This window comes from Pelophylax lessonae (genome assembly GCF_965119305.1).
Source record: "Pelophylax lessonae genome assembly, chromosome: 4".
NCBI classification, from domain to species: Eukaryota; Metazoa; Chordata; class Amphibia; order Anura; family Ranidae; genus Pelophylax; species Pelophylax lessonae.
In genome coordinates this window covers 606,665,175-606,680,128 of record NC_138771.1, presented here as the reverse complement: position 1 = coordinate 606,680,128, position 14,954 = coordinate 606,665,175, and the positions used below count along the sequence as shown (strand labels likewise).

The 14,954-nt window shown below is 49.4% G+C and overlaps 1 protein-coding gene across 1 annotated transcript in view; it reads left to right on the top strand.

The window, feature by feature from the left end:
• The first annotated feature begins 617 nt into the window (after positions 1-617).
• WDR83 (WD repeat domain 83) overlaps positions 618-14,954 on the top strand; it is a 50,950-nt gene continuing 36,613 nt past the window's right edge. Inside the window, exons 1-2 of the mRNA XM_082255952.1 lie at positions 618-723; positions 8,177-8,297. Coding sequence (XP_082112078.1) covers positions 621-723; positions 8,177-8,297 — 224 coding nt within the window. The 5' untranslated portion in view covers positions 618-620. The remainder of the gene's footprint in view (positions 724-8,176; positions 8,298-14,954) is intronic.

Here is a 14,954-nt window from a genome sequence, read left to right as displayed (position 1 = left end):
CCCCTGCAGGTGCCCTAGGAAAAGAGACCGGGGGTCCCCTGCAGGTGCCCTAGGAAAAGAGACCGGGGGTCCCTGCAGGTGCCCTAGGAAAAGAGACCGGGGGTCCCTGCAGGTATCCTAGGAAAAGAGACCGGGGGTCCCTGCAGGTGTCCTAGGAAAAGAGACCGGGGGTCCCTGCAGGTGTCCTAGGAAAAGAGACCGGGAGTCCCTGCAGGTGTCCTGATAAGAGGACATCTTCCATTTTTGCTTAACACCATAAAATAAACATTCCCCAATAAACTATTTGTTAAAATTCTTACACCAGAACTTGCAGTTTACAAATTTCAATGCTGCTGGCTCTTGCTCTCTTGGTGCTGCTTCCCTGAACTTCTCATCATTGCAGAAAAGAGTGGACAGTGAAGCCTCTGGCTTATCAAATCTGGGGCAGCTGTGCATCGCAACCAATCCGCTTCTATTTTCAGCTTGTTCTGTTAAACTTTAAAAATAAAAGCTAGCAAGTGATTGGTTGACATGCACAGCTGCTCCCGGGTAAGTAACCCCCCTTTTCATGTTCTCAATGAGTTATGTGTCTATTTTATTGTAGTTTGGTTACAAATTGTTTTCTGTTATCACAGTGTGTCATGGCCTATCCGGCCCCCAAACCTAAAAAAACAGAGCTGCCCCAGCACCTCCAGCGCAAACTGCCGTGCAACCAGGGAGCTGTCAGAGCAGTACGGTTCAATGGTGAGTAATTAATATCGCAGGCTGTGTATAAAAGATCTACAGGTGTCACCCTGTGGTGGAATGGATAGACTCCATGTCACATAGGTCCTCTTGTCTTTGTTTTCATGTGGTGGAGGGGGACAGACTCCATGTCACATAGCTCCTGCTAGGTGGTGTCACCCTGTGGTGGGAGGGACAGACTCCAGATCACATAGGTCCCCCTGCCTTTTATTTTTTATTTACATGTGGTGGAATGGATAGACTCCATGTCACATAGGTCCTACTGTCTTTGTTTTCATGTGGTGGAGGGGGACAGACTCCAGATCACATAGCCCCTGCTGGGTGGTGTCACCCTGTGGTGGGAGGGACAGACTCCATGTCACACAGCTCCCCCTGGGTGGTGTCACCCTGTGGTGGGAGGGACAGACTCTTATGAGGTTGATTTACTAAAGTATATACTGTGCACTGCAAGTACAGTTGCTCTAGATTTGACAGGAAGCTCTGCTGATTTCTATCATCCAATCATGTGCAAGCAAAAATGCTGTTTTTTTTTATTTTTCTTGCATGTGATTGAGTATTCTTTGCAAAGTGAAGCTTTACTAAGTTCTGGAGCAATGGCACTTACAGTGTACATTATATTTGCTTTTAGTAAATCAACCCCCATGTCACATAGCTCCTCCTACGTGGTGGGAGAGACAGACTCCATGTCACAGAGCTCCTCCTAGGTGGTGTCATCATGTGGTGGGAGGGACAGAGTCCATGTCACACAGCTCCTCTTGGGTGGTGTCATCCTGTGGTGGGAGGGACAGACTCTAAGTCACCATAGCTCCTCCTGGGTGGTATCAGCCTGTGGTGGGAGGGACAGACTCCGTGTCACATAGCTCCTCCTGGGTGGTGTCATCCTGTGGTGGGAGGGACAGACTCTACGTCACATAGCTCCTGCTAGGTGGTGTTATCCTGTGGTGGGAGGGACAGACATCATGTTACACAGCTCCTCCTGGGTGGTGTCACCCTGTGGTGGGAGGGACAGACTCTATGAGGTTGATTTACTAAAGTATATACTGTGCACTGCAAGTAAAGTTGCTCCAGATCTGACGGAAAGCTCTGCTGATTTCTAAAAATGCTGTTTTCTCTTACGTCCTCCGACAGTCGCCGCCTCTTCATATTCGTCACATATGGGGTATTAGACTTTGCTCCGAAGGAGTAGCTAGGCAACAGAATATGTTAACATTAAAGCTTTTAACATATCCCACCCTCAAGGGGTGGTCCCCTCAGTCAATACCCTCCTACTTCCTGCAACCATATCTCAGTTTCAATGTCTAGCTTGTCAGGAGTGGCTGGCTCTCTCTGTGCTGGGGCTTTGTGCCCCAGACTCTTTCTTCTTTTTTGATTTTTTGTTTGAGTTTTCTCTCTCTTTACTTAGCTGTTCTTTTTGTCAGTGTTAGTTAGTTCTTCGGATGAAGAGGATCATGCGGGCTGGGTCTCGGGCTGATCCCCCTGGTCGCAGGTCGTGGGTCAGTGGCTTCCCAGCCTGCCATCGAGCGTTCAGCCAGGCTCCTGGCACAGTGAACGACCCATCCCTGTTCGGTGCAGGGATGATTGGTGAGGTGGCTACCTCACTGGACGCTGTGCGGTTTCTTAACCCCCATTTTGTGCGTCTTGTATGCGACTCTCCCTGCCTCATGTGCAGCGGCTTGTTCGCCTGTGCGGGTCCCCCACGCCATTGAGAGGTAAGTGTATCTATGTGGGGACCTGTCTGTCTGGGGGGGTGTCAGTCTGGGACTGTGTAACCTGCCTCTGTTCTCACTGTTTGTCTCCCTATCACTCGGCTGCATGCTGTGGGCTGCAAGGGGGGGGAGCTGTGTGACACTATGTGTGTCAGCTTTGTCAGTGTGAGAAGCTGTGTGCTGTGGGGCATGTTTTGTGGCATGTTTGGGCACTATACAGCGATCGCTGCGGCGATCTACCATGTTTTTTATATATGGCTGAAATGTGTGCATTACTGTACTGTGGAGCGGCGGTTTCGGCGCCAAACGGCGCCATTTTGCCTACACTCGCTCCGGCCGCATGTTCTACATGCATGGCGGCCATTTTCTTGTAGCCTCCCATAGGCTTTATTAGAGCGCCCTGGTCACATCACTTCCTCTTCTCCTGGGTACACCGATCGAGGCAGCAGCAGCGGCGAGGTTCTCCTCAGGTTATATCCTTCTTATCCATTGCCTGTGTCAGTTTTATTGTCCCTGTGGGGGTCTCATTGTGCTTGTGTGTGGTGCGGTGGGCTGCGCTCGCCGCGCTTGTTAAAGGGGCAGTTAACCCTTTATTATCCGGCATTTTGATATTGGGGCAATGGATTCTCAGGAGGGCAAATTTCCTACCGCCTTGGTGGATAGCCAGGGGACCGCTGTTTCCCCCCCAGGGGGGGATTTAGCCACTATTGTGGCTGGCCTTGCTGCTCAGGTGCAGATGCTGGTGGCTGCTCAATCTACCAAGAGACCCAGAGTTTCTCTATCCTCTGATTCTGAGGGTGAAGGTGATGGGGCTGTTATGGCGGGGGTCTCCTTATCGGGGTCCTGCTCCTCCCTGGATCTAGTGGGGTCCGAGGTGGAGGCTGAAGTTGAAGGGGTTGATAATTCTCCCCCTGGCTCGCCTGAAGAGCTTGCAATCATGGATGAATTGATTGCTTCCATAAAACAAACGCTGCGTTTGCAGGATGAAGTGTGTCCCCCCGCTGCCTTGGCGGCTTATGGGACGCAGAGAAAACGCAGGACGCCGCAGGTTTTTCCCTGCAATGATGATTTTCAGCGCACTGTTAAGGAACAATGGCGCAATCTACGCAAACCTTTTGCTGTGCCAAGTAGGTTCAAGCTGCGTTATCCTTTCTCGCCTTCCACTGATGAACGGTGGTGTGTGCCACCCCCGGTGGATCACGCAATTGCGGTTTTAAACAAATCTACTGCGATTCCTGCAGAGGATTCCCCGGTGTTCCGTGATGCCACGGATAGGAGATTGGAGTCTCTTGCCCATCATACTTACTCTATTACGGGTTCTATGCTTAAGGCTCTGTTTGCCTCTCTCATGGCGGCCCAGGCTGTCGCAAGTTGGACGCAGATGCTTAGGCGCGTCCTAGTTGCCGATTCGGCCTCGTCAGCGACCCTGGATATGGTGGATCAAATCCACCAGGGTGTCATGTATCTGTGTGATGCGGACTTGGACTTAGTCCCGTTGGCTGCACGTGTGCACAGCGTGGCGGTGTTGTCTCGCCGCCTGGTTTGGTTGAAATGTTGGTCGGTGGACCAATCTTCACGTAAGACCTTAGCCAATCTGCCTTATTAAGGGTCTCGCCTTTTTGGGGAGTCCTTGGATGTGTGGATTAAGGGGATCACCAGAGGTAAGAGCACTCTTTTGCCCCATTTCCCCAAGGCTAAGGGGGCTTCTGGGAAGAAGCATGCTAATTTTCGGCCCCCTCAGGGGTCCTTTCGTGCCTTTCGGTCGCACTACAGGGGCAAACCGTTCAAAGGTCAAGGCTCTCAAAAGAAGCCCTGGTCTGGGAAACAGAAGTCCGGTCAGTCCGGATCCGCAGCCCATAACAGTGCGGCCTGAAGGGGCGCCCTCACCCAGTTTTGGGGTGGGGGGACGCTTGCTCGGTTTTCTTCAACCCTGGTTAGCCAGCGTGCGGGACAGATGGGTTCAGGAGATCGTTCGATCTGGTTACAAGATCGAGTTTCTCTCTCGGCCGGAGAGCAGATTTTTTCCCTCAAATCTTCAGCTGTCTCCGGAGCGTTTACGGGACCTGCACCTGGCGGTGCGGGACCTGAGGGCTCAGGGAGTGGTGGTTCCGGTGCCTCATCGGGACAGATTTCGGGGGTTTTATTCCAATCTGTTCACCGTGCCCAGGAAGGAGGGCAAGGTTCGTCCAATTCTGGACTTGAAGGCTCTGAACCGCTCTGTGCAGGTTCGCAAGTTCCGCATGGAATCCCTGCGGTCGGTGGTGGCTGCCCTGGTTCCGGGGGAATTCATGGCCTCCATCGATTTGAAGGATGCGTATCTTCACATCCCCATTTTCGAGGGTCACCAGCGGTACCTTCGATTCGCCATTGCGGAGGATCACTACCAATTCGTGGCGTTGCCTTTTGGCCTCGCCTCGGCTCCGCGAGTTTTCACCAAGGTGCTTGCACCGGTTCTGGCATTATTGAGAGCCCAGGGCATTTCTGTCCTGGGGTATCTGGACGACATTCTGGTTCGGTCTGCGACCAGCCAGGGTCTGGAAGAGGACCTGTCTGTCACGATGCAAGCTCTGCAGGAGTTTGGTTGGACGATAAATTTTCGAAAGTCGACACTGAGTCCGTCGGTTCGTCTTCCCTACCTGGGAATGATCCTGGACTCGGTGAAGGCGAAGGTCTTCCTGCCGGAAGACAAACTCAGAACTCTTCAGGAGGAAGTCAGGTCCCTCCGGGACGTTCCGCTCTCGTCTCTGCGGACGTGCATGAGATGTCTGGGATTGATGGTCTCGGCCTTCGAGGCGATTCCCTTCGCCCAGTTTCACACGCGGGGTCTCCAAGCGGAGATCCTGTCCATGTGGGACGGGCGACCTCAATCTCTGGATCTTCAAATCTCGTTGAGTCATCGCACCAGAAGAGACCTTCTGTGGTGGCTCCAGTCCCCGATGGTGTCCGGGGGCAAGTCGTTTCGTCCTATCTCGTGGACGGTGATCACCACGGATGCCAGCCTGTCGGGCTGGGGTGGTGTTCTGGGCGTTCTGTCCGCCCAGGGAACTTGGTTGGAGGGGGAGTCCTCTCTTCCGATCAACATTCTGGAATTGCGTGCGATATGTCTCTGTCTTCATCGCTGGACGGACTGGCTGCAGGGCTGCCCGGTTCGGGTGCAGACGGACAATGCCACGGCGGTGGCCTACATCAACCACCAAGGGGGCACCAGGAGTGCCCGAGCGGCTCGAGAAGTGGCCGAAATTCTGACTTGGGCCGAGACTCATGTCCCGGCGATATCGGCGGTGCACATTCCGGGGGTGGAGAACTGGCAGGCGGACTATCTGAGTCGCCAGACCCTGGATCAGGGGGAATGGTCTCTTCACCCGGCTGTCTTCCAGATGTTGTGCGCGAAGTGGGGTCTTCCAGATGTGGACCTGTTCGCATCTCGTCTCAACAACAAGGTGAGGAGGTTCGTGGCAAGGACGCGCGACCCTCAGGCAGACGCGTCGGACGCGTTAGTGGCCCCGTGGCATCAGTACAAGCTGATGTCCGCATTTCCACCGATTCAGTTGCTGTCCAGGTTCCTTCGCAGGTTACACTCGGAACGCAGCACGGTGATTCTTGTGGCACCGGACTGGCCTCGCCGGTCCTGGTACGCAGACCTCGTGAATCTGGCGGTCGACGCCCCGTGGCGTCTACCTCTTCGAGACGATCTCCTGTCTCAAGGGCCGATATACCATCCTGCTTTACAGTCGCTGGCTTTGACGGCCTGGCTGTTGAGACCGAGGTCCTGAAGGAGAAGGGTCTCTCCCCGGAGGTCGTTCATACCTTGATCAACGCGAGGAAGTCTTCCTCGGGGAAGGTTTACTACCGTACTTGGAAGGCCTATTTTGCCTGGTGTGAGTCCAGGGGGTTTTCACCCCGCACGTACTCGGTTTCCCGAGTGCTGTCCTTCCTTCAAACAGGTGTCGATCAGCGTTTGGCGCTGGCTACGATAAAGGGTCAGGTGTCTGCGCTGGCCGTTCTGTTTCAACGTCCCGTGGCTTCCAACTCTTTGGTTGGCACTTTTGTTCAGGGAGTGCGGCATCTGGTTCCTCCTAGGAGGGATCCTCTGCCCCCTTGGGACTTGAATCTCGTTTTATCTGTGTTACAACATGCTCCTTTTGAACAGATCAGGGAGATCTCGTTGTCTATGTTGTCCAAAAAGGTCGCCTTTTTGGTTGCGATCACTTCGGCTCGCAGAGTGTCGGAGCTGGCGGCTTTGTCCTGCAAGTCTCCGTATCTGGTTGTTCATTTGGATAAGGTGGTCTTGCGACCTAATCCTTCTTTTCTTCCGAAGCGAGTTTCGGAATTCCATCTTAATGAGGATATTGTCTTGCCTTCGCTGTGCGCGAAGCCTAAACATCCACAGGAGGTGAGGCTACATTCTTTGGATGTTGTTCTGGCGATAAGGGTTTACCTTAAATCGACTGAGTCTTTTCGAAAGACGGACTCCTTGTTTGTTCTTCCAGAGGGTCCTCGGAAGGGCATGGCGGAGTCGGCCTCTACCATCGCCAAATGGATCAGGCAGACCATTGAACAGGCGTATGCCTTGCAGGGGAAGGTTCCCCCTGTGCCTGTGAAGGCGCACTCTACTGGATCTCTGAGTACGTCTTGGGCCTGTCGTCATGGGGCTTCTGTAGCCCAGGTGTGTAAGGCGGCGACCTGGTCGACCGTGCACACTTTCACAAAATTCTACAGAGTAGATGTTCAGGCATCGGCGGATGCTTCCTTTGGCCGCAAGGTTCTTAGTGCGGCAATTCCCTAGGGTCCCTTGTTGGGGACCTCTGGCTGTTGGGATAAGTTTTTTATCCCCTGGTTCTTTGTCTTTTCCTGGGTTGTTGCTCCTGTTGAACAATTATTTTTTCCTGTAGCCCAGCTGGTTTCCTTCCTTTGGTGAGGTTCCTTTCTTTGATGCGGAGACTGCGTTGCCTTTCGGCGCGGATGCGTTTCCCACCCCTCATGTTTGCACTGCTTTGGGACGTCCCCATATGTGACGAATATGAAGAGGCGGCGACTGTCGGAGGACGTAAGAGAAAACGGAATTTTTGTAAAATCTTACCTGTAAAATTCCTTTCTCTGAGTCCTCCGACAGTCGCCGCCCCCGCCCCTCTTTTGGGGTTTGGTTGTATACTCTACTGCTATTCCACTGAAACTGAGATATGGTTGCAGGAAGTAGGAGGGTATTGACTGAGGGGACCACCCCTTGAGGGTGGGATATGTTAAAAGCTTTAATGTTAACATATTCTGTTGCCTAGCTACTCCTTCGGAGCAAAGTCTAATACCCCATATGTGACGAATATGAAGAGGCGGCGACTGTCGGAGGAATCAGAGAAAGGAATTTTACAGGTAAGATTTTACAAAAATTCCGTTTTTTTTATTTTTCTTGCATGTGATTGAGTATTCTTTGCAAAGTGAAACTTTACTAAGTTCTGGAGCAATGGCACTTGCAGTGTACATTATATTTGCTTTTAGTTAATCAACCCCCATGTCACATAGCTCCTCCTATGTGGTGGGAGGGACAGACTCCATGTCTCACAGCTCCTTCTGGGTGGTGTCATCCTGTGGTGGGAGGGGCAGAGTCCATGTCACACAGCTCCTCCTGGGTGGTGTCATCCTGTGGTGGGAGGGACCGATTCCATGTCACATAGCTCCTCTTGTCTGTGTCACCCTGAGGTAGAAGAGGCAGACTCCATGTCACGTATCTCTCTTCTTCATTGTCTTTTCAGTGGATGGGAATTACTGTATGACATGTGGCAGTGACAAGTCCCTAAAATTGTGGAATCCACATAAAGGAACTATGCTGAAAACCTACAGCGGTCATGGGTATGAAGTACTAGATGCAGCAGGGTAAGTGTGTTTCATGCACTTGATTTGCATGGTTCTGATTTTACGTTATTTGTAAAAGTGGTTAGTATTTCAGGATGCCATATGATACTACATGGCACTCTGTGCCTGATAACTTAGTCATGAAGATCGTATACAGGGTGGGATTAGGGGATTTTTGGGGGTCAGTAGTTAAAGTGATTGTAAACCCTCGCCCTGTAAATCAACCTATTCAATGTAAAATAGAAACAGAAGGCAAAACATTTGTGTATACATATAAAAAAATATTCTAAATACCTTTTTTTTTTAATAAGTGATTACATTTCCTCTGTTCTCAGCTGAATTGGGCCCCTTTCACAATTGCGCACCGTTCAGATCCGCCTGTCAGTTTTTCAGGCGGATCTGAATGGATGCCCCATGCATCTCTATGAGAGACATGTCTGCTGACATCTGATCCGGTCCATCAAATCTGGACTGATGGAAACCCTATTTTCCATCCGTCCAGGGGATCGGATGAGAGCGGTCCGTTCTCATCCGATTTCCCCATAGAGAAGAGCGGGGATCTGACACCTTCCTCTCTGCACAGAGAGCGGAGACAGAGCTGTCATCCGCCTGCTCAGCGGGGGATCGGCAAAACGATCCCCCGCTGAGCAGCACGGCTCCATCGACGGAACAGAGCCGTGTGAAAGGGGCCTTAGAGCTGATGAATGGCTGTGCAAGGATGATGTGTCAGGACAAGTTTGATCATTAGAGGAAAGCAGGCTGAGTTCCCAGCATATCTATAGAATTGACCATGCTATGCTCTCCTGCTTAGCATGGTCAGTTTTTTTATAGGAAAGCCAAGGGACTGGCATGAACACCAGGGATTTCACACAAAGAAAGAAAAAAATACAAAGAGAACAGGAAACTTTCTTGTACAAGTACATGGTACAGCAGACACCTATCAGGAGTATGGAAAGTTGGGTTTAGGGCTGCATGATATTGAAAAAAAATCAGATTGCGATATTTTTTTTTCCCAACGATATAGATTGTGACATTTTTTTGCGGCGGATCCTCTTCGTCGCGCATTTTTAGTAGTGCAGAGTTACTACAGCGTGCCCCCATTCGATGCAGAGTTACTACAGCGTGCCCCCATTCGATGCAGAGTTACTACAGCGTGCCCCCATTCGATGCAGAGTTACTACAGCATGCCCCCATTCGATGCAGAGTTACTACAGCGTGCCCCCATTCAATGCAAAGTTACTACAGTGTGCCCCCATTCAATGCAGAGTTACTACAGTGTGCCCCCATTCAATGCAGAGTTACTACAGTGTGCCCCCATTCAATGCAAAGTTACTACAGTGTGCCCCCATTCAATGCAGAGTTACTACAGTGTGCCCCCATTCAATGCAGAGTTACTACAGTGTGCCCCCATTCAATGCAGAGTTACTACAGCATGCCCCCATTCAATGCAGAGTTACCACAGCGTGCCTCCATTCAATTCAGTTACCACAACGTGCCTCCATTCAATGCAGAGTTACCACAGCATGCCCCCATTCGATGCAGAGTTACCACAGCATGCCCCCATTCGATGCAGAGTTACCACAGCATGCCCCCATTCGATGCAGAGTTGCCACAGCGTGCCCCCATTCAATGCAGAGTTGCCACAGCGTGCCCCCATTCAATGCAGAGTTGCCACAGCGTGCCCCCATTCAATGCAGAGTTGCCACAGCGTGCCCCCATTCAATGCAGAGTTGCCACAGCGTGCCCCCATTCAATGCAGAGTTGCCACAGTGTGCCCCCATTCAATGCAGAGTTGCCACAGCGTGCCCGCATTCAATGCAGAGTTGCCACAGCGTGCCCCCCATCAATGCAGTGACCAGCGTGCCGTGTCCCCTTCAATGCAGAGAGACTTACCTAAGGTAGAAGAACACAGCCTGACATCCGTCCCACATGTTCAGTCTGCCCTGCAGCTAGTTCTCTTGACCGAGCGGTAAAAGCCGCGAGCACAGCGAACCAATCTCGTCGTGAGTAGCAGCACAGCGAACCAATCGGGTGTGCAGGCACACGTGATTGGTTTGCTGTGCCGCTGCTCACGGTGCGCTGCTCACCGCTCAGGCAGGAGATCTAGCTCCAGGCAGGCAGACTGAACATGTGGGATGGAAGTCGGGCTGTGTTCTGCTACCTTCTACCACCACAGTGAGTCCCGACTTCTCTGCCTTCCTCATTGCATGTTCCGGCGATGTGACTATTGCCCACGCTCGCAGCACGATATTGATGTTCACATCGACTATCGTTCAGCCCTAGTTGGGTTTACACTTTTTTTTTGGGGGGGGGGGGGGGGTTACAGATTCTATAATTGCTTTGGCATTCTTTCTCCAAGCTTGAACCTTGGAAGGTTTTCCTTCAGGAAGAACTAGAGGCAAAACTATTTTTCATGGATAGAGTAAGGGAGGGATATAACCCCTTTTGGTTTTTGTTTTGCTATCTGTGCTTTATTGGGCAGATTTCCCTTCACTTCTTGTCCCATAGTCAAAACAGGAAGTGAGAGGAAATCCCTGCAAATAAGGAGAATCTCTCCGGCCCCCCAGGTCACCAGAACTAGTGTTCCCATTGGAAGATTTGCTCTCTATTACTTTTCTGGAGATAGCCCACAATTTGGGAATTTCTTTTACTTTCACTTTCAATGATAATCATAAACAGAGCAAATAGAGAGGGTGAATCTCCCTAATGGGGACACAGAGTATAATAAAAACCTGACGGGTTCTAATCCTTCTCCACTTTATCCAAAACGAAAAAGTGTTGTCTTTAGTTATACTTTCAGTATATTTCTATCTTTGTATTAGGAAAATAACCAAGACCTTCCACACTGGTAAGGATTGCAGTTTGTACAGAAATAGTCATATTTCTTTTCCTTCCACCCGGGAAGCTATAAAGGGCCATATTGGTTTATATTCATCTCCTGGTGTAATTTGCAATGCCATTTTTGTTCCGTAGTTTTGTGTGGGAGGTGTTGTCTAATGGGCCATACACACTATAAGATTTTCTGAAGACTTTTTCCTTTAGATTTACCAAAACCAGATAATATGAGGTCAAACCTAAACACTTTCTATTTGTATGCAATCTGGCAGGCCCTTGCACTACATAGAAAAGGTAAATCTGAAGGAAAAAGTCTTCAGAAAATCTTATAGTGTGTATGGCCCTTTAGCATAGTGCGTTGCACCAGATTACAGAAAGAAGTACCGATCCAAGGGATTAAAGGCTTTGCAGTCCAGACAAAGCTGATTCTGTGTGACAAATCCCTGAGATATGCACAGTTGCATTTTCTCTAGAAGATCCTAGAATTAGAGGTGAGATTGTCTGGAATTGAACCTGATGAACCTAAGACCAATCTGAAACCCCAGTAATCAGAAAATCAACATACCTTTGTTTTTGTTTTTTAATGAGTTTTTGCAGGGGAGAGGGGAGATGTAATATATTGCACCATTTTTGGGCTACTATAACCTCAGAGGCCCGTGACACAAGGGGTTGTGTGTGTATTGGGGACAACTCTTGATACAGGAGACTGAGCTAGCTAGGGCTGAAACCACTATTTGACATAATCAAATCTGATTGACTGAGAAAATAGTTTTCAGCTGTTTTCATAGCCAATTAGTTGTCCTGCATACAGAATTTGTTTAGATATCAGATAATACAGTGCAGCACACTCAGTACACTATTAATACATGTCCGTATATCAGGGCTTGACAAATCCCAGGCGTGGGGTCACCATGGTGAGTAGAAATTGCATCCTGGCACCTGAGCTTTTGTCAGCCCATTCAATGTTGGCACTATCAAGACACCCCTAACAGCCTCCTTACTGCCATTCCCTATGCACCTATCTGTTCTGTGTAACATCATCCGCCATTGCGCCACCCATGGTTGCCAGTGTGCATCTCCGTACCCTTGAAATATTGTACACAGCCCTGGAAGCTGTGTAGAAGCATAATCTTTGCAAGGGCTCCTGGCCATTGGTTAGTGTGGTCATGTGACAGCACTGACCAGTGAAAGTCTGTTCTTTCTTCTGTGACAAAAGAAGAGACTCTCATTGGTCAGCACAGTATACACATCTCTTTTGTTATTCTCAGAGTGGATTAGTTATTTTGTTCCCTAACCATATAGTTGGTTATTTATATTTACTACTGCATATAGACTTTCAAGAATAAATTGTCTTTTTTTTTAAACTTTACGCATTAAAGGAGATGTACAGCCAAAGCTCGTTTGGCTTTACATCTGCTATGGGTCACAGGAGTGCAATTCGTTTTGCTGACGTCACCGATGTCAGTCCAGGCACCGCATCATCACAGCAATGGAAGTCAGGATCAGCCAGGTGCCTGGACTGACACCCAAGTTAGCCTCTAAGGGAGCCGCTGAGAGCCTGAGCCGGCCGCTCCTCACCCCTCCACAGCCCAGCGCTCCAGTGAGCGAGGAGGGGGCAGAGCAGAGAGCGTTGACTGACAGTCAGCAGCTCTCTGCTTGGGGAGCTGTCAGAACCAAGCGATCGGCGGTGTTCAATCACTCAGTGCAGAGGCGCTGGGAGACAGATGCAGCATCAAACCAATGTTGCATCCACCTAGGTAAGTATAAATGGGGGAAAAACATTAAAACCCATACTTCTCTTTTAACTAAATTATACACCAAACTTTTTATTTATTTTTTAGGTTTTTATTCAATTAATTGAACCCATAATTGACCTACTAATTGATTATGAAAATATTTGTCAGTTGCAGCCCTAGAGCTAGCATTAAGCCTCATACACACGCACCGATTGTTGGCCGTAAATTTTCGGCCAACGTCCGATCGGCCGATTGTCGGCTTGTTAGTATGATGCTTCCGACAACCGACTGCGACTTTTCGGCCGAACAAAATCTGGTGTGCATGCTATAAAATTTTTGTTGGCTGTCATCAGAACGACCGATTGTTCGTCAGTCAGTACAGATTTCGGCCTACAAAAATCAGATGAGCAAGACTGGGCATGCTCAGAGAAGAAAAAACACACGGAAAGTCAACCATCACGTGACATCACTTCAGAAGTTGGTTGTTGTTGGCCGAAAAAATAAGTGTGCAGTCTAGAGCACATTTCAACCAACACAACAACACTGGACAAAAGTCGGCCGATCGGTCGGCCAACAATCTGTGCGTGTGTACGGGGCTTTAGGCACACTCTGATACTCCCTGCTTCCCTATTTCAACTTTAAGCCCTGGTTCACATTAATGCTACTTTGAAATCTATTTCAAAGTAGCAGGTCAGCGCAATTTCAGGTGCTACTTGGCTGACATCTGCATGCACAGATCTCTATGCAACTCGCACCTGAAATCGCAAAATATAGTGCAGGAACCTTTTTTTTTTCAAATTGTTGCAGCACCGCAAAGTCAGTCACACTGAATTGAACAGTTCCACTGCCGACAATAGCGTGCGCTTTGGAATTGTCAAATCACATAACAAGTCTTACCAGTGTGAAAGTGTGCTAAAGGACAACGTCACATTTAGCACAGCTGTTCTATAAGTAATCCCCCTTCTCCCCTGAGTGCAGCCCACCTGGTAAAATACTTCCCTCCCTCTCTCCCTGATCCAGTGATCGTCACTGTGTGCTTCTCAGCCTTTGCAAACAAAACATCCCAGCCAGATCGTGCTGAAAATGCACTGTGACCCCATTCATTCCTATAGGTGAGTCATACTCCTCTGGACAGCTGGGGGCCACTATGAATATTTCTCACCCATAGGAATGAGCAATATGCGCAGAAGCAATAGATCCTGGCCAGGACATATTCCTCCCCAAAAGCTGTTGGGCGCACAGCAAATATCGCTCGGGGAGGATCGTAATTATTTTACCAGGTGGGCTGCAGTTCAGGTGAAGCTGTCCTTTGATGCTTACTGAGAAAACATATGCAACAAGATTGTCAGACTAAAGTCAGCACTTTTGATCTGAATACTACTTCTGGGTCAATTGGGACAAGTAGGTCAGTGATGGCAGCTAGTATAGTATCCTTTCTAAAAGTGGAACTTTTAACTCTTGGTAAAAAAAACTAATGTTCTTTAGCAAGGAACATACATTCCACATTACCCACTTGCTTACTGGGCACCTAAACCCCCTTCCTGTCCAGGGCAATTTTCAGCTTTCAGTGCTGTCGCACTTTGAATGACAATTGCGTGGTCATGCAGCACTGTAACCATATGAAATTTTTATTATTGTCTTTCACACAAATAGAGCTTTCTTTTGGTGGTATTTATTCACCACTGGGGTTTTTATTTTTTGCTAAACAAACCAAAAAAAGACTGAAAATTTTGAAAAAAAACAAAAACTTTTCATAGTTTGTTATAAAATTTTGCAAACCGATCATTTCTCTCCTTCATTGATGGGCGGCACTGGTGGGCACTGATGAGTCTGCACTGATAGGTGGCACTGATCATGAAGCACTGCTGGGCTCTGATTGGTAGCACTGATGTGCACTGCTAGATGGCACTGGTGGGGGGGGGGGGGGCAGTGGACAGAAGTGGGGGAGTTCAGGACAGTTATGGGGAGGCTCAGGACAGTAATGTGAGGGGGGGCTAATAACAGTAATGGGGGGGACTGATGACAGTAATGTGAAGAGGGGATTTTGATGTGACGAGTGGGAACAGTAAAGTAAAGAGAGGGACTGTGATATGGGGCTTCGGATCTG